This window comes from Sciurus carolinensis, chromosome 14 (assembly GCF_902686445.1).
Source record: "Sciurus carolinensis chromosome 14, mSciCar1.2, whole genome shotgun sequence".
Lineage (NCBI taxonomy): Eukaryota > Metazoa > Chordata > Mammalia > Rodentia > Sciuridae > Sciurus > Sciurus carolinensis.
This window is the reverse complement of record NC_062226.1, coordinates 5,140,204-5,163,162: the sequence shown is the minus strand read 5'-3', so window position 1 is coordinate 5,163,162 and position 22,959 is coordinate 5,140,204. Positions and strand designations below refer to the sequence as shown.

The window sequence follows — 22,959 nt, the reverse complement described above, 5'->3', positions numbered from 1 at the left end:
GTCTGTTTTCTGATATCCAAGGAGCCCCTAAGGTCACGGGCCATCCCAGCACCTTGGCAGCCCTAGTGCCCAGACCAGGCGGGCCCAGGGCAGGGGCCCCCTGAGTGAATGGATGAAGGAGCGAGTGAGGGAAGGGAGATCGGATGGCAGGCTCCAGGGCCGGGCTCACGGGGATGAGTCCTGCGGCGAAGCTGACCATCAGGGCCGTCCTGGCAAGCGCCCCACACGCTCCTGGTGGACCCTGGTTCTCCCTGCCCTTGAAGCTGTCTTCAGAGTGGGAGGCACTGGACAGAAAGGAAAATCGAGGCCCTGGCTCGAGGACAGAGATCACAGACTTAAGGAGCCTCAGAGTTGACCAGGGTGTCACCAGAAACCACCCAGGTGCTGGCCATGCCTCGCGGGAGACGGAGGCATGACCCCACCTAAGAACCGGGATGGCTGGGGCCCACCCAGGGCTCCTCTCGAGGCCTCCAGGGCGGCCCGAGGCTGGGGCAGGGAGCTGCTTGCCCTCTGCCAGGCCGACTCTGGCTCCTGCAGCTGTCAGGAGGGATCAGCGGGGCCCTGCCATCTCCCCAGATTTAATTAACGGGCCTTTCATCTCTGTCCTGGAGGACTGGGCTATCTTCTGTCTCCTTAATTAACGTTCATTAAGCAAATCAGAACAACAGGGCTTTTCTCCCTCCTCCTTGCCTGGAAGCTTTTAACCCTTGGTAGTGGGCTTTGGGGAGGGGAGCCCAGACACATCCCCATGACCACACAGACCTCCGCCCTCTGACCCCCTGCCTCCCTGCTGCCCCTTGGGCTCCACCTGTCTTCCTAAAGCGAGCTGGCGAGCCCCTGCCTGTGTCATTTCTGTCCCCTCCCTGGGCCAGTCCCCTCTCCACCCTTGCTCTGCAACTGCCGATGCTTCACCAGCTCGCCAGTCTGCTTCCGTCCCTGGGGGGCTGCTGCTCTCCGAGGAGTCCCAGAGGCAGTGCCCCTGGGGGAGGCTGTGGACCCCACAGGTCAGGGCTTGCAAGCCAGGAGACAATTTCTGACCTGAGAAACTGCCACCAACATGGCCCTTGCCGGGCATGTGTGGGCTTAGGTGGGGCCAGGGCTTCTGCCCTGCAGAGCAGGAGTCAGGACAGGGGCTGGAGGTGGGTCTGCGGTCAGGCCTCCAAGCTCCAGGCTGCAGGGAAAGAGGCATGTGGCCGGTGCCTTCTGTGGGCTTTGGGTCATGTGTGTACACCCGGGACCCCTGGTTTTCGGGCACAGACGCCAGGCTGGGGCGACGGCTCCTCCCAGAAGGTGGCTCTCGGAGCCTGCTCTTGATGGACAGGTGGCGTGCCTACCTTACTGTTCAGCACTCCCCATGCTGATTTCCTTGGCTCTCTGGCTTTCTGGGCCCTTACCAGTGGTTATACACAAGCCTATTGTCCCTTCGTCACCCAGATTTGGAGACTAAGCTGAGACTCTGTGGGTGCATGTCAGTTCCTGGGGTCTATGGACTCTAGTCCCCCAGAACCTACTGTAGGAGGAGCGGAGTGCAAGGATGAGAGAGACCAGCCATGTCCTACTGTGAGCAAGACCTCGATAAACTCTTCCCCTCTCCGGCCTCGGTTTACCCTTCTATACAGCCACCTCCTGAACCCAGTGACTTTATAAGCCCTTCTCCTCCAACCCAGCACATGGGGAAGCAGGAGCTGTCCAGCCACAAAGTGTCTGTCAGAGGAGGGCAGAGCTGGCCCACCACTCAAAGCCACTTCCTAGTAGGAGCCTGAGAGGCGGGTGCCAGCCATCTGACCCATGGAGGGCTTCCCGGGGCCAGGCCTGCATGGACAGAGACCGAGGGCTCTCCAGGATGTGGGTGGAGAGTCTGGGGCAGTGGGGCTGGGGGATGTTGTCCTTGGCAGGGCGATGAGGGTGGCACAGCCGCTCTCCAGCAGTTGGAGACCAGCCTTCATCTTGGCTCAGTGCACCCGCTGTGTGTTTGGGGGTTGCCCCTGGCTGGGAGCCCTCCTGGGACTCCCCTCAGCCTGGCTGCACATGCCCGCTGCACAGGGGCCTGGGCAGCTGGGGAAAGGGCTGGCCGGGGAGGGGGCCCTGGAGGCTGGTCGTCCCTTGTGCACTCGGGACAGGAAGCAGACTCCAGGAGGGGCCTTACTGGTCCCAGGTCCCCCTTCCCCAGCTCAGGCTGGCCAGCTCCGCTGCGCTGCGCTGCTCGCTCACAGTCCCACGTCCCTGGTCAACAGGGAGTGAGAGAGGCCAGGCCGTACTGCAGCCAATGTCGCCACCCGGTGGTCGAACACGGTTGACCGTGAATGGTGGCACCTTGAGAGGCTGGAAACGGAGGCAGAGGGGTCTGGGGGAGACCTTGGCAGACCTCCCCTGGGTCACCAGTCCAGGCAGCATGGCCTGTCCAGGGTGGCTGGGCAAGGGTGGCGGGCCCCCGGGGGCACCTGGCAGAAGCCATCGTCTCCCTCTGGGACCCGCCCTGCCCGCCAGGGGCTCCTGTTCATTCCAGACACTGCCTCCAACGGGGCTCCGCACAGGCCACGGGACACCAGGGTCAGCCCCGCACGCTCCCTGCCCCGCACGAGCGCCCAGGCTCAGCCCCTGCACCCTCTGAGGACAGTCCCAGCTTGCTGCCATGGGGCCTGCCACCCGCACGTCCCGGCCCCTGGCCCTGCTCCAGCCTCCCCGCCAGGACCAACTCCCCACTGGATGTCGCAGACGGGAAACAGACCAGCGGCCTCACCGGCACCCCAGCCTCGGCAGGCACTGCACCCCTGCCGGAGAGGCCCTTTGCCCCAGGCGTCACCGGCCTGGGCAGCACCTTTCACTTCCACACAAAGGTGTCCCCCCCACCTCTGTGCACCACATACTGTCCCCTCCTTCCGGCCTGTTCATCAACCCAGCTGCACACGGCACCGCTCTCGTCCCTGGACTGGGAGGCTGGGAGGCTGGGGCATGCGACCCCTGAGCCCCGCACGGTGAGGCTGTAGAGGACAACTGGACACGTCTGCTGGAATGACCGCGGTGAGCACACGGAGCCCGGCTGAGACACAGGGAGGAGCAGGCCTTGGGGTGCTCCCGCTCTGCCCCGATCAGGGGCGCGTGGGCAGTGGGCAGGCTCTTGCCTCAGTTTTAGGGACGATCTTTAAGCACTGGCTAAGCTCTGGCTGAAGCTTAGGCACGTCCAGGACGCAGCGCTGGAGATTATGCAGCGCATGGGGGCGGGAGGGGCCGGCTGCCATCCGGGACTCGGACGGAGGGGGCCGCCCTGGAAGCCGCACCCTGCTGACTGCCCCCTCCATTGGCCCTGAGGTCCCCTCTGACTGCACTCCAGAGGCCAGAAACAAGAGCCAGGGGTGACCACCACCTCTGCCACCACAGCCAGGCCTCTGCATTCACACTGGGGAGCGGGAGTGTGCGGAGGCCGGAGCCTCCCTTCTCCGCAGCCTCGCTTGCACCAGAAGACTCTCAGAAGGGCGGAGGATGCCTGTCTGCACCACTTCTGAAGCCCAAGGACCCCCGACTGGCAGGACTGCTAAATGACAGGCCCCTGGGTGCACAGGCGGCGGGCGAGGAGCTCTCGGCGAGGAGAGTCTAGCATGGGCAAGTCCCAGGGAGGCTGGGGCCAGCTGCAGGACCCACTGTAGTGGACAGCCTGGAGCCAGCATCGGAGCCCAGATGAGTCTGACTCCAGACGCCACGTGGCTGATGGCTTCCGCGTCACAGCATGGGCCCTGCTCCCGCTCCTACAGGCAAATCAGTAGGCTGAACTGAGAACATCACCAATTGGTTCCTTCAAGCAGAGCCCGCGATGGAGAACGATCGGGTGGCGGGGGTGGCAGGGTCTGCTCCGACCTGGAGCCAGGGGAAGGGCCCTGGGGTCCTCAGCCCCGTCTCCCAGCCTTCCTCACAGACCCGCTCAGCGGGCACAGAGCAAAGCCGCTCCTGCCCTGGGCCCAGCTCCGCGCCCCTCCTGCCCGTCTGAACCTTCCCGCCTTGCTCAGCCACTTGCCATTGACCTGCACATCTTCTCAAGTGCATGATCACTGCCCCTGGGGCCCTCCAGCCTCAAGACCACCTCACGGTCAAGTAGAAGGGCAGCAGTGGTCCATGTCAGTGCTGTGACTGCCACCAGATGGACTCACCCGTGGACGGAGCTTGGCCTCTTCCTCCTCCATCGGCTGGTCACAGCCGGCCGGCCTCAGGCTGAGGGGGAGGAGGAGCAGCAGAGGGGTGAGAGGAGGGGTGCCGGCAGCTCCCGCAGTGGCTGTGCCCCCGTGTGCCACTCCCGGCTCATGAAGGATGGCAGCAGGAAGCCCACCCCAGGACTGCGGGTCTGACAGCGCTGGCTCCCGACCGCAGTCCCAGTCAGGCTCAGTAGGTTTCCGTCCAGCTCCTCCCGGTCCCTACAAGGGTGGGACAGCAGGCCAGGACGTGCCTTGTGGATGGCGTGGCTCTCTGCTGCAGCCAGGCTCCTTGCTCCAGAACTCCAGGGGTGGACAGTGCGGCTTTTCCACTGGGTCCATCATAAGCAGGCCTTGCCCTCACGGAAGCCTCCAGCACTCTGGGTCTCGGATTAGCAGAGCAGCAGCGGGGGAAGGGGTCTGCCTGGAGCTGCTGCACAGCGCCTGCTGTCTACCACCACTCAGCCTTCCATGTCGCCCAGTAAGGGAGTCAGAGGCCAGGCCCTGCCTGCAGAGTGAGCTGCTCCTAGGACCTCAGGCGGCCTGCCAAGCATCGTGCTTCCTAGCAGCAGAGACGCGAGCTTGCCTTCACTGGGCTCAGCATGATGGTTACTTTCATGTGGACTTCACTCGTGGAGGCCATGGTACCTGGATGTTTAGGCAAACACCAAACATCCGGATGTCTAATATTTCTGTGGAAGTATGCTGTAGATGAGATTGACATTTGCCTTGGTTCACCTGGAAGAAAGCAGATATGTGATGATTGGTGGGCCTCTCCCACCCAGTTGAAGGTCTCGTGGATTGTGTTGGTACTACCTGCTGGGGACCACTGATACTCCACCCAGCACCAATGGCGCCGGGCACTGGCATCACGGACAGATCATACACAGCCCAGCAGAGTGGTGCACCAAGGTCTGCTGCAATTCTGTCGATGGCCACAAAAACAAACTTGAATGAAGAAGCCTCAACACCATCAAAACACAACCTGGAATTACATTAAGTGTACATTTTAACTTGGGAAAAATTTGAAAGTTTAAATAGTTGGAATTCCATGCATATAGATGCTGGTCTCTTTTGGCAGTTTGATGTCTTTCCACAGTTTTATAATTTCCTTAATTTATGTCTTGCACATTTCGGCTAGATTTATTTTCAGGCATTGTATGATTTGTATCACTGTGATGAAGGGGATCATTTTCTCTGCTACTTTCTAAAACGTTGCTGGTCTTGGTGTTTCTGCTGTACCCCGTAGTCACACATCTTACTAAGCTCTTATTAGTGCTTATAATCTTTCAATAGGATCTCTTAGATTTTCTAGATGGATCTTCAAAAAAACATAATACAAGAAATATTTGTATCTCACATAAAGATATAAATATTTATTTCTTATATTTTTCTTGTCTTATTGCATTTGCTGGAACTTCCAAAATAACATCAAACACCTGTGGTGGTTTCATGTACTAACTCTAATCTATTTTAGGAATCTTTGATCTATTCCATGCATCTATATTATTTCAATTATATTTAAATAACTGGTAGTTGAGCACTCCATTACCATTAATCTTGTTTCTCAGAGTTTTCCTGAATACTCTCATTTTGTTCCTCCCCTGATGAACCTTTAGAATGCCACTGTTTAATCATGATGTGGCTGAAAAATAGTCCTGAACATGTTTAGGACACATATTTGTTTTTTCCCTAGAATTTTTCTGGGAATGACTGCTAAATTTTATCACATGCTTTCTCCAGTATCTAGTGACAAGAGCATGTGGCTTTTCTCCTACTTAATTTAAGAAATGGAGGGTAAGGGCTGGAGATAAAGCTCAGTTGGTAGAGTGCGTGCCTTGCACGCAAAAGGCCCTGGATTCAACCCCAGCACCACACACACACACACACACAAGAGTGTAAAGGTGGGGCATTCACTTGGGGGAGGACCTGCCAGGGAAGATCTCTCCAAGGTGGCACACCTGATGAGACCAGGTACTCTCCTCACAAACATCAGGTTAGACTGCCTTTGCTTTGGGAACAGAAAGACCCAGCAGCGGAAGTTTTCGGGACCAGCGGAGACAGGGACTGAGGAACAGGCCAAGAGGCGGGCTAGGGCGCCGCTGGGAGGAGATGCGCAAAGGTCAGGTGAGGCCCCGGGCCGGGAAGCCAGGCGGGCTAGCAGCTGCATTCTGCCGCCCCCTTTTGCAGACGAGGACACTGAGGCGCCGAGTGGCGCGCCCCAGCCGCGCCGGGATGAGCAGGCAGCTCGGGCGCACTCCCGAGCCGGGCACTCCCGGGCACGTCCAGCAGGTGGGGGTGAGCGCGAAGGGACGGCGCGGCCCCTCCTCCCGCCCTCCCCGCGCCGTCGCGGGTCCCGCCCGCCCGGGAAGGCGGGCCCGGCCGCAGTGCCGCGGCGCCCACCGACCGGCGGCCGGCAGAGCGGTGCGCGCGGCGGGGAGCGCGGGGTTGGCGCGCGCCATGGCGGCGGCGGCGCTCCTGCTGGGCCTGGCGCTGGCGGCGCCGCGGGCGGGCGCGGGCATGGGCGCGTGTTACGACGGCGCGGGGCGCCCGCAGCGCTGCCTGCCCGAGTTCGAGAACGCGGCCTTCGGGCGGCGCGCCGAGGCCTCGCACACGTGCGGCAGCCCGCCCGAGGACTTCTGCCCGCACCTGGGCGCGCCGCGCGCCGGGCCGCAGTGCCAGCGCTGCGACGCCGCCGACCCCCGGCTGCACCACAACGCCTCCTACCTCACCGACTTCCACAGCCAGGACGAGAGCACCTGGTGGCAGAGCCCGTCCATGGCCTTCGGCGTGCAGCACCCCACCTCCGTCAACATCACCCTGCGGCTGGGTAAGCGGCTGCGGCCCGGGCGGAGGCCGAGGACCGGGCGCTGGCCCGGGTGGGGCTGCCGGACGCAGATGGGGCCCAGGAACATGGCCCGAGCCCCTGGGAGCCGGAAGGGTAGACTCAGGGGTGCCCCTTGGGCCGGAGGTGGGAGTCCGGAGGCCCTTTGACTTTCCTTTGCGGAGCTGTGGGTCTAGGCACAACGACAATGACCGTGGGTGGTGACGGTTTTCCAACCTAGACCCAGAACTGCGGGGAGAGCGATTGTGCCACCCCGGCCGTGACCTCCTTCATCCACTCCCTAGGGGCACGTGTCCTGATCTGGGATCTTGTGGTTGGCCTCAGGGGCTCAGTGGACCCTTGAGTCTGTGTGGAGGCCCAGGGATAGGAGCCCGGTGTTTACCACCCAGTCAGGGCTGCTTAGCTCTCTGGGCAGGAGGACCGAGTGGCATCCTGCCATGGGGTAGCTGGACCAGTTGACAGCGCCTCTCCTCTCCTTGCCCAGACCCCTATGTCCAGTCCCTGCCGAGGTGCAGGACTCCTCAGGCCTCTAGGAATCAGGACCAGAGCGTCCCCGCAGCCCTACATGGCCCTTCCTCGCTGCAGGGAACTGGAGGGCTCCCACCTGCTCCTCAGCAGGCCTGTCCAAGGTCCTCCCTGGTCCCCTGCCACATGCCCATGTCATGCCAACGGTTAACTAACGCAGCCTCCGCTGCCCTCTCAGGGAGCCAGGGTTTCACCAGTTACTCTTCCTTATCTGCGACATCAAAATCGCCCGAAGCTTTGGCAACTCAGTATTTTTATAGCTCATTTTGGCTGCTAAATCTGACCTGAGGCTACTTATAGACTTCGTTTATTCTAGTAAGAGTGAATATTTGTACATTTTGCTACTGAAATCTCATTTGAGTTCAGCCTGCAGCCCCAGAACAAATGATTGGGAATAACACAATATATGGTATAAAGCCTGTGTTGTCTTTCTTTTCTTTACTCAGAGAAGTTTTGAGTTCCAAACCACATCTGGAACCAATGAGTTTGGATAAGGATGATGGAATTGTCTCCCCATTTTTCAGATGAAAAATTGGGGGTTCAGAGAGGTTAAGTGTTTCTGCTAAAGGCACACAGCTGGATGTGGACATATGCAGACATTGGAGGTCAGAGCATAAACTGGACAAGAGCTGTACCACCCACAGCTGAAATGGCTCTTCCCAGGCCTGGTTGACAGAGTCCTGAGGAAAGCTAGGAGGTGACCTTGGAGAAGGGCGGTGGGAAGGACACTGAGCCCCCTCAGCAGAAGGAGCAGATGCTGGAAGAGTGCGGCTCCGTTCTCAGGGTCACATTTGTCACCTTCTCTTGGGCTGTCTGGACCGCTGGGTGGGGCTCTGGATAGGGGGGGTCTCTACCTCGCAGGAAGTCAGTGGGAGGCTGGGAGCTGACTGGCTGGGGCTGGCAGGACCCCAAGGCCACAGGGGAAGGAATCTGGGACAGGGTGGGAGGTTGTGAGGGAGACACTGTGTTCCATGCAAAGGGTGTCACATGCGTCTGTGGGGTCCAGACGGCAGAGGAAGGGACTCCGCCAGCATGAATGAGGTGGGAGGGGGACCCTGGGTGGGGGACCGGCCGTGTTCTGGCCTGGGGCAGACTGCGCCCAGCCTGGTGGAGCCGGCCTGTGCCGGAGCCGCGTGGCCTCCCTGCACACCGCCCAGAACCCTTAGAAACAGGCAAGGTCCCGAGGCGGAGTCGGCCCTGCAGGATCCCGCAGAGAGCTCGGGGGCACTGCCCCCAGGGCGCCCAGGTGTGGTACTGTGCTGGGCTCCGCGGAGGGCCTCGGAGAACAAGCCCAGGAGCGAGTGAATGATTGACAGGTGGGCTCTCCGTGCTGGCCCGGGTCTGGGCCCAGCTGGGGTTCTCTTTTGCCTGCTCTGCGAGGCAGGACAGAAATGGGGCTCTGGACTCAGGCTGCCCGTTCCTCACCTGTGCCGTGGGGATAAGAGTTGCCCCCTCCTGGGAGCCGGTAAGCCGGTTAGTTCCAAGAGCTCAGGTTGGAGCGTGACATCCCTGTGAGCAGCATCCCATGGTCCCTGCAGGAGACTCTCTGTGGGGCCCATTTGGGGTTCCAGGTGACTTAGATTTGCTGTGGGCTAAGCCAGGGACCGAATAATATCAGGGGAAGGAGAGGGCTAGGGGCTTTGGAGTCCCCACGGAGGCCACGAGCATTGGGTAAGGTGGGCTGGGAACCCTCCCCTCAGTCTCAGGTCACCTCTACTTGCCCCGTCCCTGCCCCCGCCCTCGAAGTCTCTTGGGAGGGGAGAGTGGGCGGCAGCTCTGGCCCAGGGTCCTTTGGAGGGAACAGGGCGGTGGGGGAGGGAGAGGCATCTTCGGCCTGGGTTGGAGGTCACCGCTTTCCCAGCCCCCTGCAGCTCCCGACATCTGTTCCAGATCCTCGGTGGCTGAGCTGAGCCTTCCTGCCTGAGATGAAAGGCCTCAGCGGGTCTGGCAGCTCCCAGGCCTTCACCGAGGCCTGGGGAATCTGGAGGGCTGGGCCTGGTGGCGGGTGGGGAGGGCGGGGGCGTAGGTGGTCACTGGGGTGACAGAGCGTCCAGGGAGGCCGTTCATATGCCAAGAACTTGCTGGGTCAGCATCTCATTCTTTTGCAGATGGGGAAACTGAGGCTCTGAGGATGAGATCAGATGTCCAAGGTCACGTGGACCAATAAATGGCAGAGCCCGGGGGCTCCTCCTTCCTGTGCTTCACCTGGGGTCCGGGGTCCCTGTGCCTTGAGCCAGGCTGACAGGACAGGGCAGGGGTTCTAGGCAGAGGAGGGCGTGGGGCGGACAGGGCAGCTCCCTGCATTCGGAGGCCCGCAAGGAGTAGAGGGGGTAGAGGACAGGACAGCGGGGCTGGCGGGCTACGCGGGAGCCTGGTCCAGGGAGGGTGGCCGTCGGGGGACCCTGCAGCCCCAGGAGCGGCAGCCAGCTGGGTGTCCTGGGTCGGCAGCGTGGCCCTTCCTGTGAGTGGGCGTCGTGTCTGCCTTGGCTGGCCAGTGCTGGGGCCCGCGTCCTCCGCCTCCTCCCTGGGGGTTCCAGCGGGAACGCTGGGCCCCAGGCAGGTCAGGGATCAAGGCAGCGGCCCTGGCGAGCCTGTGTCCACCTGCAGAAGCGGCTCCCGACGCCCCCTGGGCCCAGCTGGCCTTGGCCCCCGTGCTTCTCCAGGGCTCCCAGGACTAAAGAGGCATGGGACGTCCCGCGGCCGGGGGGCTCAGCAGCCTCCTGCAGGCCTCTGGTCCAGCCCGTCCACCTCACTTCTGCTGCAGCCCGCCCGCCCCCCGCTGCGGGATGGCTTGGGGCCCACGGCGCAGGGTGCTGGGTCTGCGCTGCTCGGGTGGACGGGCGACAGGAGCTGAGCGCCTTGCGGGCTTCCACCCTCAGGGGGCACAGTGAGGCCCGTGCTGCAGGTGGGGAAGCCAGGGTCCCCTTCAGGTCCAGGGCCCAGTTAAGTGCAGGGAGCTCAGGTCCTTGGGCGGAGGCCTCAGTGCCAGGGAGTGGTGGGGCCGGGCTGTGCTGCACTTCCTCCCAGGCAGGGGACGGGAGAGGAGGGCACCATGGTACCACCTGCTCTCCAGAGTGTCCCTGACCTGGCTGCTCCTGCTCGCCCTGGGCCAGCCCTCCCCCAGCTGTGTCCCGCCTCCCATCCTGGCTTTGCTTGTTGGAATCATGTCCCTACGTGGGACTTCACCTGTGCCTCTCACCTGGCCCAGGTAATTCAAGCAGACACCTGAACATCAGCCAGCCCGTCACCTTATGTAAGAGCCCCAAACCTTAGGTCCCACAGTAAAGGCACCCAGAGGGTGAGCAGTGGCCTTACTCACTAATGGTCAACATCAGAAGAACCCAGGTGTCCGTTGAGGGATCGTGATAAGAAAAACGTGGTCTGTCCCTGCAGTGGAATACTAGTCAGCCTTGAAAAGGAAGGAAATTCTGACCCAGACTGCCACACGAGGACCCTATGCCAAATGAAAAAACTAATCACAGAAGGAAAGTTCTGTGTGATCTCACTTAGCTTGTTCTCTGGAATACTCTGTGTTTGCCCTTCTCTCCATTGTCACCTCAGCCCTGTTGGTGGCGTCTGTTCATTTATGAGTCCCTACCGTGGTCTCTAATGCCCTCTCTCCTCGCTTGGCAAACTTTGTACACTTTGGTCCAGTTGCTGCTCGCTGTGGACCTCAGAATCCTTCTTAACCCGAAACCCTGGGCAGTGACCAATTGGCAGAGCCCATTTGCTCTCCCCAGGCTGGACGCTAGATTTGATGATCTCTGTCCACACGAGGGGCCTCGCCGTGCTCTGGGGACGGGGGAGCTGTGGTGTCCTGGAGTCCGGGTGTGGTTCAGCTGGACTCGGGTCTCGGTGTCCTGTCCTCACGGGGGTTCACCAGATCCAGAATTGCTGAGAGCTGGTCTGGGAGAGGAGGGACCAGGCAGTGGTGGACGGACGGTGGCCTTGGGGACCCTGCTGGTCCCCGCCTGCTGGAGCCGTCTCGGGGCCTGGTTCTCATGCCCGCCACGGTCAGGCAGCCGCCCACGCGTCCCCTCCCGCCCCACCCGGCCCCTGCTCCCAGATGGCTCCAATTAAAGGGCTTTGTTTTGTTTCCATTTTCCCAAAATAAGCCAGGCTCTCCGCGCTCCTTCTGCTTGGTCAGTGCCGGATGTGGGCTGGCCGGGCTCATGGCTGTCACGGTGTCGCTCTTGACAGGCGTTACGTCCCAGCTGTTGGAGGACCTGCTGGTGCTCAGTTGCAGGGTCCTCTGCTGCCCAGCTTCTGCGCCGGCCAGCAGGCGAAGGCTGGGAGGGCGTGGCACCTGCGTCCTGATGGGCACCCCCTTCTCCCCACCGGGGACCCACAGAGCCCCAAGGGGAGAGAGCTGGCTCCAGGCAGCACCTTTGGGAGCCTGTGGTCAAGTAGGGTGTCAGCTGTTTTCTGCCAGCAGGTGGGTAATTCCCTTTCCTGCCTGAGCCTCAGGCTCCCCCTTGGTAAAATGCTGGTTGGGGGTTGCCCTGTGGCACGGTCACTCCAAAGGTGCTCAGTCCAGTGGGATGAGCTGGGATGCCTGGGAGCCAGCCGGGTAGGGAGTGCAGGGAATAGCATTCCAGGCAGAGGAACCACGTATTGGGTGGCCTGGAGGCGAGGGGACCTCGGTCTCTAGTCTCACCACTCCCCGTTCACGTTGGTTTGACATTTTGGCTCAGCTGTCCTGGTGGGAACACACCTGTGTCAATCACCCTGAAGCCTCCCTGGCACCTGGAGCCTGCAAGGGTCTGGGCTGTGAATTTAATTCTTGCCACTCTCTAGAAGGTCTTGGGGCTGTTTCCTTCCCCAGCTTTCGGTTGCCTTTGGCAGAGATTTTCCCTCTCTAAGCAGGGACTGAGCTGCTTTCTTGGCCCTTCTCATTAACTCTCATAACGAACGGTTCCCGCCGCCTCTCTGCTGTTGCCATCTCTCTCACCTCCTGGCTTGGCAGGGAAGGAGACGCCTGATGTTCCCAGCCCGTGACGTTGGCGTTGCGTGAGGTCCACCCGGGCCCCTGCGGGGCCAGCTCCTAGCTGCAGCGACCTTTCCAGCGGTGCCGGCCCCTCCCGAGAGGGGTCTGAGCTGGAGGGGTTCTAAGGAGTGTGCCACCTGCCACCGCCTCCCGACGGCCCCTGCCTGGCCCCAGCCTGCCCGCTCCTGCGGCCTCCGCCCGGCCGCCCCCGGCTGCTCCCTGGGCCGCACATGCTTTCCCTCAAGGCCTCGAGCCTCGGTGCCAAGCTGCGCTGAGGAGGACCTTGGAAAACATCTTAAAACGGAACATGGCAGGGCGGTTGCTTTTTTGAACATTTTGTAAAAAAATGTGTTTCCTCCGGTTTTTAAATTAGAGCAAGCTTCACGCGAGGAAAAAGGGAAGGAGGAGGGAAGGTCACTCCCGGGCCCGGGACGGCGGGCTGAGCCCTCTGGTTCTTCCTCTCAGCCGGCCATGGGGATTTGTGGGTCTGGTGGCCACTCTGCCCCTCGCTCTCTCGTGTCGTTCCTGTGTTTTCCTTCCACATTCTGGCTTGGGTTTCCCCGCGGGGACGCTCACCTTCCGCGGGCCCGGCCGCCCTCCTGTGTAAAAGGCCTTGACAGCGCTGCCCTGCACGTGGGGTCCTTTCCCCGCGGGGACCCCGAGGCGGACTCGTGTAAAGTCCTGGTGCTCCTCACCCACGTCACCACGCTGTCCTCCCAGAGCACCAGGATCCAGCGTCCTCGGTGCTGCTTTTGTTGTGGTGAACACACCCCAGCCACCTGTAAGTGGAGTTTTGATGACATTGTGCTGTCGTCACCACCCTCTCCAGGACTCCTTTCATCCACTAAGACGGAAACTGTCCCCACTAGACACTGACGCCCGCCCCTCTGCCCCGTCAGCCCACTCCACTTCCTGTCCCTGTGGAGGTGACTACTCTAGGGACCTCAGGCAAGTGGCATCCTGCAGGCTCTGTCTTTTCATGATGGGCTTCTTCCTTAGCAAAATGTCCTCAAGGCGTCACCAGGTAGGGACCCGGAAAGAAGGGGACCCCAGCTGGGCCTTGCAGGCTCTTAGGAGGAGGCAGGAGCAGAGAGCCACTCAGGAAACAGGAGCGTGGCCTGCGGGGACGGAGGCTGGGGGCTCTGGGGAGCGAGACCTTTGGTCTCTTCTTCTAAAGGAAACTTCAGAAGGAAGTTTACAAAGTTTACTTTGTAAGTGGAGAACATGGTGGGGTGCCAGCTGGGGAACTCGGCTCTTTTAATCACGGCTCACAGGTGGGTCACTGTGGTCTGGTTCTCAGATCTCTAGGTTGGTGCTTGGATCGGGGCCCCATGTGGCTTGCTGGGGGATAGTAAAAGAAGTGACTTTCTAAGGGTAGAGCGGCGCCTGCGGGACGTGGTAACTCCTAGGGCTGGAGACATTTGAGCGAACAGCTGGCTGCTGTGGGGGTGTCCCTGTGCGGGACAAGTCCAGCTAGAGGAGGGATGGAGACTCCTTGGGAATCGCACCAGCGTCCTGCTCCGTCTGATCCATGGCGGTGCGCCCGGCCTCTAACCACCTCTCCCCCAGAGTTTGCGCGGGGCAGCCCCTCCGTCCTCCCTGGACTGGGTCGGGCCCTCCTTTCCCTCCTGTGAGACGGGTCCCCCTCTCCCCGGCTCCAGGGAAGGCTTACGAGATCAGCTACGTGAGGCTCAAGTTCCACACCAGCCGGCCCGAGAGCTTCGCCATCTACAAGCGCAGCCGAGCTGGGGGCCCCTGGGAGCCCTACCAGTACTACAGCGCCTCCTGCCTGAGGACCTACGGCCGGCCCGAGGGCCACCACCTGCTGCCGGGCCAGGACGAGCGCCTGGCCTTCTGCACCTCGGAGTTCAGCGACATCTCCCCGCTGAGCGGGGGCAACGTGGCCTTCTCCACCCTGGAGGGCCGGCCCAGCGCCTACAACTTTGAGCAGAGCCCCGGGCTGCAGGTCAGAGGGAGCGGGGCTCGGGGCCGGGGCGGGCTGCACGGCCAGGGGGACAGCAGGAGAGCACTGCGGGCCAGGACCCCGGGGCCGTGAGGCCTGGGAAGGGCCTAGCTGGAAGAGGGCTGCTGGGGCAAGGGAGTTGTCCTCTGGCCTTGGTCCCAAGATCCCTGCGACACCCCAGTGCCCCACCCTGGGGCTTCATGCCCGGGCACGCGCTCTCCCACTGAGCCGCACCAGCCCACCTTGGCCTTCCTGCTGGGAGGTGGGAGAACGGCCCCGGACCCGCAGACCAGTTTTGCAGGGGACACGAACCTGGGGGAAGAGCCCAGACGAGATGGACCGTCCCAACCCCCAGCTGCTCCTCTTTCTGCCACTTTCTGCCGGGGGGACTGACTTCCTCCTGGTGTGCACTGGTAGCGGGGCCTGCTGTGTGTGTCTCCCGGGCTTTTAGGAGGATCACGGGGCAGAATGTGAGCTTTGGAGCCTGGAGTTCAGGGTGCCGTGCTGCAGGCCAGCACAGGCGACGGAAGCCCCTGGTGCTGCAGTGCTCTCTGCCTGCTGTCTGTCACGGAGGCCGGTGGCCTCGTGGCTGCAGAGAATCGTACTTTTTTCCTCCCCCTCAGTGCTGGGGCTGGAACCTGAGGCCTTGTGCGCCAGGCAAGCATCTGAATTTTAACTCGTATTTAATCCTAATGAATTTTAATGCTACTAGCCACACAGGGCAAAACCGTCAGAGAGCGCAGCTATGGACGGGGTGCACAGGAAGGGGCTGGGCTAGAGCTTGGCAGGTAGAGGGTGCTCGCTCTGCCTTGACGGTTAGCGGTAACCGTGGCCCCTGGTTTTGTCCCGGGGCGGAGAACTGGCACGCGGCTCTGTCCCTCCTCTGGGTTCCTCCGGTCCAACCCACACGGGTCTACTCAGGTTTGTGGGCAAGACGGGCACCTGTGTGTCACTTTCCTGCACGTCCAGTACAGCTGCATCAGTCTGTTGCCGTTGCTGGACGCTGGACAGCCCTGGAGTCATTGTGCTGGGCTCAGACAGGCCTCAGGCTAGTAAAACTGCCCTTTCCTTTCTGGAGACTTCCAAAACCTGTCCCTGGCCTATCTGGGATGACAAGTGTGAGTCCTGTTTGTTTCCAGAGGGGACACAGGCCCAGAAAGAAGTTGTGTCCCGCTTGGCCATGCACACATCAGAAGACCTGAGGGTGCTGGCTTGGGGTGCCCAAGACCACCCCTAGGTTCCGTGGTTCAGTGCACAGAGCTGCACAACTGGACAGTTGCCTCTCCTCACAGAGACTGTTTATTACCATGGAATGGTACAGATTGAGGTCAGCAAAGGGTCAGGGGAGCCCAGGCATGGAGCTTCCAGCCGTCCTTTCCTGGTGGTGTCCTGTGGTCATGCTTCCAGCAACAGTGTGTGACAGTCTGCACAGAGAGCTGCCAACAGGGACCCCACCAGAGCCCTGAAATCTGGGGTTTTTCTTGGAGGGTGGCCACAGAGACACCGTCTCTGCTGACCATGGCCTTGGTTTTCTGACTCCTTGTCACATGTGTCCTGACATTGTCCCTGATGGAGAAGGGATCTCTCCAGAGAAGTCTCCCCCACAGGTGTAGGGCAGAGGGCAGAGTTGGAGGGACACCAAAAAGCAGCCACACCCTGCGCTCTGGACACGTGTGTGTCCTTCCCCAGGAAGAGGATACCCCATGAGTGTCCCCTGCAGCTCTGGGGCTTTGGGTCCTTCTGACCCCTTCTGCCCCAATGAGCTGTGACCTTGGGCAGGCCTTGGCTCTCTCTGGGTCCCCTGGTGTGCCCAGGACAGCAGGGCGGATGCAGGAAGGTGGACCAGGGTAGTGGTGAAAGCTGAGACCCTGGGGTCAGTGAGACCCCAGTCCCAGCTCCACCATGCATGGTGGCACCACCTGGCTGAGCCCGTCTCCTCCGCAGACGGGAGCACCTCCTTACAGCCTTGTGAGGCCTGGAGCCTCCACCACACCGGCTGCCCTGTGCCTCCTCTGGGGCACCCAGTTGGCTCGGGAGCTCCAGGTGCCACTTCTGGGGAAAGAGCAGCAGCAGAGCCTTCCGCTGTGGACAGCTGGGCTGCCCCGCCCTGACCAGACCCCTGAATCCACATGGCCTTTGAGAAGCTTGGCCTTGGGTGACTCACGAAGTGACGGGGACCCACAAACTCCGCTTCGTGCCAAAGTCCCTGTTGGCACTTGCTGATGTGCGACCCTCTCGGGCCGAGGCCTGGGTTTGTGCGCTCCGCGGGAGCAGGGGAGGCGCCGGGCCTGCGTCGTGCTGGGGAGAGGCAGGCTGTGCCTGACAGGCCTGATTGCTAAACCAGGGGCTCCTGGGCTGAATTAAGATGCTGATTAACATTCCCCCGGAGCCGCCTGATTGTAACAGCAGGCAGAAGAAATGTCAGCCCTCACGTGGTCCCTCACTCCTCGCCAGCTCTTCCCCAGGAAGTTGCTCATTCGCTCATCAGCCAGTGTTCATTAAGTCCCTGCTACGTGCCTGGCAGAGCCCAGGGGCCAGGGACGCAGGAAGAGCCAGGGCCCCACATCCCCCCTCTGGAAGGGCAGTGTTCTCTTGGGAGGGACGTCCCCCGGGGCAGGGGCCCACCCTCAGCTCGGGAGAAGGTCTCATGCTGGGCACCAGCAGGGTGCGTGGGAGCGGCCGGGAGAGGGCAGGGGACCTGTGTGTCAGGGTCATACGTGGCCTGCCCTGGCCCCTGCCACCACCAGCACCTCAGCCACGTCCTGGGCAGGTGCCAGGTGCCCAGTGGTGGCCAGCTCTGCCAGATTCCTGAGGAACTGGAGGCGCTGAGACATCAGGCCACGTCCCTCGAGTTGCACAGCCCCGCACCCAGGCCAGGTGGCAGGTCCTTTCCCGCCCTGTTCTCAGAGTTCTCTTGACTGAGCTTGGCTGTCCCAGGAGCCCACCCGGCTGGGCAGCTGGACCTGCTGGCAGAGCAGACTGAGAGCCGTGCCCAGGAGCTGCTGACGGTGTCCCCGTCCCTCCCTGCAGGAGTGGGTCACCAGCACTGAGCTGCTCATCTCTCTGGACCGCCTCAACACGTTTGGGGACGACATCTTCAAGGACCCCAAGGTGCTGCAGTCCTACTACTACGCCGTGTCTGACTTCTCCGTGGGCGGCAGGTGGGTGTCCGTGGGGGCCCCAGTGGGGAAGCAGGAGGGGACAGGGTCCCAGCACCCCGACCCTGAACAGGAAGAGGGCGCCGGTGGGAACATCTGGTGGCTCATGCGGGGTGGGGGGAGCACCAGCTCAGGTGTCCCTGGGGAGAGGAAGGGGCAGGACCCTGGCCCCTTGCCCAGCCCTGGAGGCCATCGCAGAGGCTCCTGCCCCCAGCCCGCCTGCTGCTGTGTCCCCACGTCCACCAGCCTGAGCCCTCCCCATGGCCAGGGCACCAGGCAGCTGCTGTTCCCTCCCCGTTCTCATGTGGGAAACGTGACTTGCCAGCCCCAGAGAGCAACACGGCCACCTGGCCTCACTCCCGACCCCTCGCGGGGTTCTCTTAGCACCCGGTGGTTGGTCTGTTTCTCCAGCATCCACCTCACCCAGGACAGGGGCTGCCCCAAGGCAGGACCTGCTCCCGTCTCCACCTCCCGAGCGCATCCCACACAGCCCTGTTCCCAGAGGCGGGGCATAAACTCCGTCTCCCACAGGAACCTGCCTGAGCCTCCTTCAAAGGAGAGTGGAGGCCATGTGTTCCTGTCCCAGCGTGGTGTGGCAGACACGAATCAGATGGCTCATAAACCTGTCAGGGTATCCTGGGAAGCAGGGACAGGGAGGCAGAGGACAGGATGTGCCAGAGGTCAGGCAGCCCTGCAGGGCCCGAGGCCCGAGGCCCGAGGCCGGGGGAGGCGGAGGCCAAGCTCGGGGAGGGCCAGGACTGGGCCCAGCGACTCTCAGACTCTCATCCCAGGCCCATGGGGAGCTGTTGAGGGCTTTGGCCAGGGAAGTACCGGGTCAGGTCGTTAGAATTCCCCAGCCAGAGAGCTGATGGGGAGGGTGTGGGAGAGAGGAAGCCGAACCTCGGGCAGCTTGGACCAGGAGGGTGGCCGGAGGAGGGATAGCAGCTCAGGTGGGAGTGGCAGGCAGGAGGATGGTGCCGTGTTTCGTGGACACTTGGTGGCCTTAGGGAGACGGAGAGGCCCGGGGGTCACAGGCCCAGTGTCTGCCCTGCGGGTGTCCGCGTTCTCTGGGGAAAGCAGGGCGTCCTGGAGAGGACCCTCTTCCTATCCCATGTGTGAGTCAGGTCAAGGCCCAGCTCCTGCTGTTGGGGGGCTTCGGGCCAGAGAACATCTGGGCCCAGCTGCTGGGGTGGGACCACCTCGGGCCGCAGCTGGCTGAAGAAGGCCGCTCTCCCATGTCCCACAAGGCCAACGGGCTTTCAGTCTCCTTCCCTTGGGTCAGAGAACCTCACCAGGGAAGGAGGGGTTTGCAGTGCCCTCTCAGAGTGGGCAGGCCCTGTCACTGTCCCCTGAGACTGCCTGATGCCCAGCCCATCCAACCAGAAGTAGCCGGCCCCAGTGCCTGCCCAGGCCCCAGTGAGCACAGAAGCTGTGTGCCCGTCCCACGCCGTGTCCCCACACTGAGGCTGCACCGGAGTCCTGGCGGTGGTCAGCTTAAGGGCCACCACACCCCCCCGCAGGCATGCGCAGGCCTTCACTCTGCCGCTCAGGGTCTCTTGCGTTCGCAGTCTGAGCCTCGGTGTCCTCCTCTGTGAAGGGGATGCCTGGAGCCAGGCTGGGGCTGGGGGCCAGGGCTGCCCGGTGGCTCCGTCTGGCTGCTTGGGACAGGGTGGTGGCTGCACAGGGTCTGGCGTTGCCCCCAGGGCACCTCTTGTTCCTGACCGATTCCCCGTCTCCTGACCCTGGGGGTGTCTTGGGCCCAGGGCACACTCCGGGGATTCAGGACTGCCCGACGGTCCCTGTACAGGTGACCTCGTTCTTTGCCTCTTAGACAAAGGAGGAGGGATCCCTGGGGTGACCTCCCTGGTCCCCACACCACTGCCCCCACAGGGGACGGAGATGGCCTTTTCTGGGCCTCGCAGCCCCCAGTGGAACTTCTGTGGCAGCCGCTTAGGCGCTGGCTGTGTGGTCCGCCCTCGGTGCTCCCCGCCTGCTGGAAGGGGCCGCAGGCCGGGGTGGGTCTAACTGTGCGCAGAGCTCATGGCAGCCCAGCCCAGCCAGCTCTCCTGGTCGCTGCCCTGGGCGCACAGTAGGTGTTCAGCAAAGGCCAGGGTGGAGCAGTGGACTGGGGCCACCCCGGGTGCTGCTGGCATCACCAGGCCCTGTGTCCCCCCAGGTGCAAGTGCAACGGGCACGCCAGCTCCTGCGGCCCCGACGAGGCGGGCACACTGGCCTGCAGGTGCCAGCACAACACCACAGGCACCGACTGCGAGCGCTGCCTGCCCTTCTTCCAGGACCGCCCCTGGGCCCGCGGCACGGCCGAGGCCGCCAACGAGTGTCTGCGTGAGTGTCCAGGCGTCGGGGCCAGAGGCTGGGCTGCCCTCAGAAACCCCTGGGCCCTCTCGGGGGGCCGCTCTGGGGTGGGCCGGTGCGCAGCAGGGTCGGGAGCTGCTGCAGATGGGAGGGGGCATGGGGAGCCTTTGAGCCTCAGTCCTTCCCCCCCCAGGAAGCTCCCCAGGCCAGTCCACCCAGAGAGGCGCCTGCCTTGGGAGGGCAGGAGGCGCCACTCATCCCTCTGTCTTAACTGCCCCAACCCCAGCTGCTAATGAAATCCAGGCCGCCCCCCAGGGGTGCTGCCCCCCCCGCCTCTCCCACGGCCCCAGCCCTTTGATGTCCCCACCCTGTGTGGTGTGGCTCTGACTGCCTAACCTCAGCCACAGCAGGGAGGGTGGCACTGTCGCCTGCAGGGACGTGGGCCTCGTGGGTGATCCTGGGGTCCCAGTGGACCCTCCTGACTGGTGTGCCCGCTGCCCAGTGGCCACTCCCCCCAAGCCCTGCATACTCTCCCTGACCGTCATCAGCTTGGCCTCAGGCTCCCTGCGCGACTGACTGTCCAGGGCCCTGGGTCCTGGCCAAGCCTGCCTGGCATCTGGGCCTCTGGGCCCCTGTGTCCTGGGCCTGGGCCACTGGTGGCCACAGCTGGGGCAGGAGGGGACAGCTGTTTCCTGGGATGGTGGGCTGCCTGTAGGAGCTGCCCTGGGGTCACCAGGACCCTAACGGGTTCCGCCTGCCCTCCCTGGCCTGCCTCCACCAGGGGGGTGTTCACGTGCTGGCTCATGTCCAAGCCTGTGGCTGTCTCCTTGTTGGGGACACAAGGGGCCAAACTGCCTCTCCTGCCCTGCCCTTCCGCCTCCCAGTCTTTCCTCCCAGTCGCCACCTGGAAGCCCGGCTTTCTGACCGACCCCTGCACCTGCAGCCCAGGCAGCCACGGCTCCTCTCCCACCCAGCGTGGAGCTTCGGGCAGCCCATGCCTTGGTCTCGGGCGCCTTCCTCCGGTGCCTGAAGCCCCCACCCCCAGCCCTCCTCTGCCTGCTGCCCGGGCTCTTTGACAGGCCCTGCCAGCCTCTGGCTTCACAGCTGCTCCGCGCCCTGGCCCTGAATTGCAGACCCACTGCAAACGGCCCCTGCCTTCCCTGTCCATCGCGTGACCTGCCAAGCAAGGCTTGCCTCTGTGGCCCAGGCGTTGGGCTCTGCCTGGGACGCTCCTCACTCCCTCCTCCTCCGGGCCAACCCGTCCCACTTAGCCTTCAGATTCAGAGCAGCTGCGGCCTCTTGCAGGGAGGCAGCGTCTGGTGTGCTTACTGATGCCGCTTGCCTTGCTCCTGCAAGCGTCCTGTTCTGGAGGATCTTTTTTTTTGTCCCCATGTCCTTGATCAAGCTGGGCCTGAATGCCCTCCTGGACTGTCGCCCTTCCTTAAGCTGCCCGCTCGCTGAGTGCAAGGACACTGACTGGCGTCCTGCTCCCTCCGGCCAGGGCCAGGGCCACTCACACCCACTCCCCTCCTCCCGCCCCAGCCTGCAACTGCAGCGGCCGCTCCGAGGAATGCACGTTCGACCGGGAGCTTTTCCGCAGCACAGGCCACGGCGGGCGCTGTCACCGCTGCCGTGACCACACTGCGGGGCCACACTGCGAGCACTGTGAGGAGAACTTCTACCACTGGGACGCGCGGCAGCCCTGCCGGCCCTGCGACTGCCACCCGGCAGGTGAGTGGCAGGTGAGTGGCGTGCTGTGCGGGCCCCGCCCTCAGCCACGGCCTCACCGCCCCGCCCTCCCCAGGCTCCCTGCACCTCCAGTGCGACGCCTCCGGCACCTGCCTCTGCAAGCCCACGGTGACCGGCTGGAAGTGCGACCGCTGCCTGCCCGGCTTCCACTCCCTCAGCGAGGCTGGCTGCAGGTGAGGACAGGAGGGTGTGGGTGGCCGGGGTGGCCTGCGGGTGGACGTGGAAGGACGGCCAGAAGCGGGGGCAGGATACCTGCTGCCCCACGCCCCTCCTCCCCGGGGCTGCCAGTCCTGGTAAGGACTAGAGAGCCCAGCCCCGGGAGGCAGGTGATTCTGTGCGGGGCTCCCAGTCCTGTGGCTCGGCAGGGGTCGGAGGGCGGGCTTCCGTGAGAGGCTCCTTCCACCCTGACTGAGTGGGGGTGACAGAGCAGGAGGGACAGGTGTTCCCCGAAGGGGAAGAGCACAGCAAAGGCTCAGAGGCAGGTGTGCGGTAAGACTCGGTACCTGTGAGCAGAGAGGGAGGCCCCGGGAGGAGCTGAGGACCCACATGAGGCCGGAGGGTCTCTGTTAGAAGCTGGTGGGGCAGGAACACTGGGCAAGCTTGTGTGAGGGTTTGGCCACCTGGAGGGAGGAGGAGATGGGCAGATTCCAGAGCCCCTGGAGGGCAGAGGGACAGGCAGGGCTACCGGGTTTGGGGCCTTGGCAGAGGGACCAGCACGTTCACCATCAGTTGACTGAGAAAACACACCGTGTCGGAAAAGGTGCGCGAGGCTCCTGTGAATTCAGAGGCCCTCTTAGGTGAACTTGGCTTTGGTCAGTAGCAGAGTCCTGGGTACTGGAAGGGCAGGGGTCGTGGGTCGCAGGCATGGGGCTCCCGGATCCCTGCAGAGTGCCTCTGGGCACAGAATGGCTGTCAGGGCTGGGACAGCTCAGGTAGAGCTTGCCCTGGCTCCGCCCCAGCACCTCGAAGCAAGGAGGAGACCTGACACTGACAGGGCCCGCGCCCCAGGTCCTCTGGGCCTCACACATACTTTCCTCCACCCTGGAGCCTCCTCTGTCCGCCTGGGCCTCCTCTCCTGCCTGTGTCTCAAACCCCTGCTCCTGTGTCCCTCCATTCTAGCTGAGGGACCACTCCCTGGGGAAGCCTCCCTCCTCCTCCCCCGCTGTCCCCGTCCCCGTCCCCGGGCCAGATTCCCCTTTGTGGTGCTGCCTCCCCTCTCGTTCCCCTCACCCCATGGC

General features: G+C 62.8%; 1 protein-coding gene across 2 annotated transcripts in view; it reads left to right on the top strand.

Moving 5' to 3' along the window:
* The first annotated feature begins 6,590 nt into the window (after positions 1-6,590).
* Lamc3 (laminin subunit gamma 3) overlaps positions 6,591-22,959 on the top strand; it is a 50,433-nt gene continuing 34,064 nt past the window's right edge. Inside the window, exons 1-6 of one of the 2 annotated variants that reach the window (XM_047525670.1) lie at positions 6,591-7,011; positions 14,200-14,504; positions 17,532-17,662; positions 19,836-20,002; positions 21,515-21,703; positions 21,777-21,894. In XM_047525670.1, coding sequence (XP_047381626.1) covers positions 6,642-7,011; positions 14,200-14,504; positions 17,532-17,662; positions 19,836-20,002; positions 21,515-21,703; positions 21,777-21,894 — 1,280 coding nt within the window. In that variant the 5' untranslated portion in view covers positions 6,591-6,641. The remainder of the gene's footprint in view (positions 7,012-14,199; positions 14,505-17,531; positions 17,663-19,835; positions 20,003-21,514; positions 21,704-21,776; positions 21,895-22,959) is intronic. The other variant, XM_047525671.1, reaches the window with a different exon arrangement.